Source organism: Penaeus monodon, chromosome 35 (genome assembly GCF_015228065.2).
Source record: "Penaeus monodon isolate SGIC_2016 chromosome 35, NSTDA_Pmon_1, whole genome shotgun sequence".
NCBI classification, from domain to species: Eukaryota; Metazoa; Arthropoda; class Malacostraca; order Decapoda; family Penaeidae; genus Penaeus; species Penaeus monodon.
In genome coordinates, this window is record NC_051420.1 from 4,269,786 (window position 1) to 4,274,101 (window position 4,316).

General features: G+C 41.4%; 1 protein-coding gene across 1 annotated transcript in view; it reads left to right on the plus strand.

Annotated features, from left to right (window-relative positions):
- The window catches only part of LOC119595012 (probable E3 ubiquitin-protein ligase HECTD2), a 67,421-nt gene extending 64,205 nt beyond the window's left edge, over positions 1-3,216 (plus strand). The window contains exons 15-18 of the mRNA XM_037944143.1: positions 1,042-1,116; positions 1,671-1,865; positions 2,197-2,312; positions 2,860-3,216. Of these exons, the coding sequence (XP_037800071.1) occupies positions 1,042-1,116; positions 1,671-1,865; positions 2,197-2,312; positions 2,860-3,124 (651 nt within the window). The 3' untranslated portion in view covers positions 3,125-3,216. The remainder of the gene's footprint in view (positions 1-1,041; positions 1,117-1,670; positions 1,866-2,196; positions 2,313-2,859) is intronic.
- The last annotated feature ends 1,100 nt before the right edge of the window (positions 3,217-4,316 follow it).

The following is a 4,316-nucleotide window of genomic DNA, read 5'->3' on the forward strand; positions in this document are numbered from 1 at the left end:
TATTCTCCGTCCTCGCTACACACACACACACACACACACACACACACCCAAGCGCGCCACACCACACCACACACACACACCACACACCACCACCACACACCACACACACACACACACACACACACACACACCACACACACACACACACACACAACACACACACAACACACACACACACACACACACACACACACACACACACACAACACACACACCACACACCACACACACAACACACACACACGCACACACACACCACACACACACGCACACACACACACACACACACACACACACACCACACACACACACACACACGCACACACACACACACACACACACACATTTTTTTCCCCGCGATATTGCTTCTTCGCTATACATTTTTTTCGCTATTTTGCTTCTTCGTTGCAGTGTTTCTTCTTCGCAAGAAAGTGAAAAGGTCTACGATATTATTATGTATTTCCCTGTTCTTCCCTTCTTTTTCTGTTCAAATTTGTTCTTCACTATATAACCCGCCCCTCCCCCCTCAAAAAAAGAAAGAAAGAAAGAAAGAAAGAGAGAAAGAAAGAAAGAAAAAAAGAAAAAAGGTCAGAGTACATTCACGATTTTTCATTTCTTTTCGTCTCGTTTATCCTTCGTTACGTAAACGCGAAGAAGCACATTCTTTAATATAGTGAAAAAAAAAAACGTCAATATACAATCATGTTTTTTTCTTTCTTTTGTTCTTTTTTTTTTGTTCGTTATTTGTTCTCCACTACGCATTCTCGATAAAAAAAAATTAAGGAACATAACAAAAAGAAGAAGAAGAAAAGAAAAGAAAAGAAAATGTCAACATACAATCACGTCTTTTTATATAACTTCACATTATCTCGTCCACAATTTGTCCTCCACAACAAAACCCTGAAAAACCACACTGAATAATCAATATAACGAAGAAAAAGAGAAAAAAAAACACGTCAATACACAGTCATGTCTTTTTTCCCTCTTCATTCTGTTGTTTTCGTTCACCGTTTGTTCAGCGAGAGTCTTCCCCTCCTACAGGAAGTCGCCCACGGCCTCCGAGAGCTCTTGCGATACGAAGGAGACGTCGAGGATGACATGTGTCTCAGCTTTCAGGTAATTTCGGTCTTTTTTTGGTCTTACTTTCTTGTTTTTGAAGGCTTGTTTTTGTATTTTTTCGGTCTTGTGTTGTTTTATTTCGGTCTTGCTCCGTTTTTTATTTTTTTTTTGGGGGGGGGGAGGAGGGAATCAATTTTTTTTTTCATTCGGTCATACTTTTTCGGGCCTATTTTGTATTTTTTCGGTCCTACTGACTTTTTATTTCTAAATTCCGGAAAACTTTTACATATATTAGATGAGAAAAGAAATCCCACACATTATTCTCTCTCTCCCCTCCCTTCTCTCTCTCTCTATCTCTCTCTCTCTCTCTCTCTCTCTCTCTCTCTCTCTCTCTCTCTCTCTCTCCCTCCCTTCCCTCCCTCCCTCCCTCCGTCACCCCTCTATCCCTCCCTCCCTCCCTTCGTCCCCCCTTCCGTCACCCCTCTATCCCACCCTCCCCCTCCCTCCCTTCCCCCTCTCTCCCTCCCTCCTCCCTCACTCTAATTTCCCCTCTCCTCTCCCCTTTTCTCCTTCTTTTTTAAACAGCCATTAAAATCCTCCTTCCCCGCCAGGTTTCCCTCGAAGAATATGGCCAACCGAAGACTTTCAACCTCAAGGAAAACGGGGAGACGCTGCCGGTGACTAACGAAAACAGAGAAGAATTCGTGACGCTTTATCTGGATTGGATCCTCAACACGGCCATCTACGAGCAGTTCAGAGCCTTTTATTTGGGATTCCATACTGTCTGCGCCTCGAATGCCTTGATCGTGAGTGCTGCGTTTATGGAGTTTATGGATGTGTGTGTGAATGTATTTATGTTCGTGGTCGTGTGTAATTTTTTTTTTTTTCTATGAAGTGCAATCGGGGAAAAGGTATTGTCAGAAGCGCGCACATTTTCGTTCTGTTTCTGGACGGGATTATGTGGACAAGAAATACTGCAAGATATGCAATTTTGTTTTTCTTTTCTATCTTTACTCTAAGATACGAGCCTTTTCATAAATCATTTGTTGTTTTTCCCTCCCCTCGTCAACATCGTATTTCCAACGGTTACAATAGAAACAAAACCAAAAAAACATTTTCTTTTTCTTCCGCTTCTAGATGCTGCGCCCAGAGGAAGTCGAGATGTTAGTCTGTGGAACGCAGACCATTGACCTTAACGAGCTTAGAAAGGTCACAGAGTACGATGGTTATAGCCCTGAATACCCTACGATAAGGTACGTAGAGAGGTGGACCTTGCGGACCTTACTCGCTTGAATGAGAGCGCTTGAGTGAATATACAATCAGCATATTGATATATCTTATTATACGCATGAAATAAAGGAACAGAAATCAACATGAAATAAATGCAGCAGCATAAACCAACATAAAATGCGTAAAACAACATAACACAAAATGATGTAAACCAACATAGTAGCAAAAAACACCATAAACAGATAAAACAATAAAATAAACCAACAAAATCACACCATAAACCTTTATAAACCAACATAAAACCCAGATAAAGCACCATAAAGCCCACGCAATACATCATACACCCATTGAAAACCTTTATAAACCAACACAACCCCGCCTCAAGTTTTTTTATTATAAACCAACCACCAATACAACATATAAACCAACATAAACCGACTACAAACCACCAAAAACTAACCCCCCCCAAAAACAAAAAATCATAAACCACAACCCACCTCCCTCCCCCCCCCCCCTCCTCCACGCCTTGCGCACATCCTCAACGCCCTTTCTCTCTCTCCCTTCCTTCAGGTGGTTCTGGGAAGTTATCAACGAAATGACCATCGCGCAGCAGAAGAGGTTCCTCCTCTTCACCACCGGGAGTGACCGAATTCCCGTAGGTGGCATGGGAGAGATGTCCTTCAAGGTATCGTGCTGGCGAGGACACACGCACATGCTCCCCCAGGCCCACACGTGCTTCAATCAGCTGGTCCTTCCGCCGTACACTGACAAGGCTACACTGAGGAACAAGCTGTTCATTGCCCTGGATAATGCTGAGGGGTTCGGGCTGGAGTGAAGGGGTGAGGGAAGAGGAGAAGGAGGAAGGAGAGAGGGGGAGGTGAAGGAGAAGAAGGAGAGGGATGGAAGAGAAGGAGAGAGAGGGAGGTGAAAGAGAAGAAGGAGAGAGATGGAAGTGAAAGAGAATAAGGAGAGAGGTGGAGATGAAAAAGGTGAGAGAAGGATATGAAAGAGAATAAGGAGAGGGGTGGAGATGAAAGAGAAGGAGAGAGAAGAAGGGAAATGGAGATGAAGGAGAAAGATGAGTGTGAGTGGATGGACGGGAGTTGATGGAAAGGGTAGAAGATGAAGAAAATGTGTGGAAGGCCGGGAAAAGAAGAAGAGATGGGAGATGAAAAAAAAATGAAAAGATGGCAAGGAAAAGAGGAAAAAAAGGGAAAACAGACAGAAGGACGGAAAGGGTAAGAATTCGAGAATAAAAAAAATATATGTAAAAGGGTGAATGGTAGGTGAAAAACCTGAACAGTTTGAACAGAACATTCTCAAAAAATACGGAAGAAGGATATATGATTAAAAAAAAAGTGAAGAGTGAAGAACACTTAGAACACGACATCCCGAAAACACGAAGGAAAAAATCCATGAATTTAGAAAATGGCAAAAGGGAAGAGGGAGAGATCTTGGAAAAGACATCCCTTAAAAAAACAACACAGAAGCATCATCCAGGGATTAGAGAGGGAAATAAAAGGTATAGGATGTTTGTATATAAGAAACGGTGAGATAAAGACTTAAACATGGATACATGTGTGACACTAAAAGAAATATATTTAAAATAAAAGGAAAACACAAGGTAAAAATGATAAAGAAATTCTGACAGTTAAAGTCATGAAGTCTCCATTGAAAGCAACACGATCTGTATTACAGGTGGCAAAGAGTGTATTGAAAATTATTGAAAAAAAAGATAAATATATTGAAAATTTGCCATCCTTCCCTCGCTCTCTAATGTTAGAGCAGTCAGAGGGGGTATATATAATCGCCTTTGGGAGTTTTATATATGGTAATTTTTCCTACGTGGAAAAATCATATGTGATTCCTACCGAAACTGTGATATGTTTAAAAAAAAGCGAGAGGGGGTCCTAACCTAAGAACATTTTACAATGACATGATGGTAATGTTTCTGGTTAATGCATTTTGTTTCATCGGCCATTAGGCAAAACCGCCTTTTAGAATGTAATATGTATATATAAAGAAAA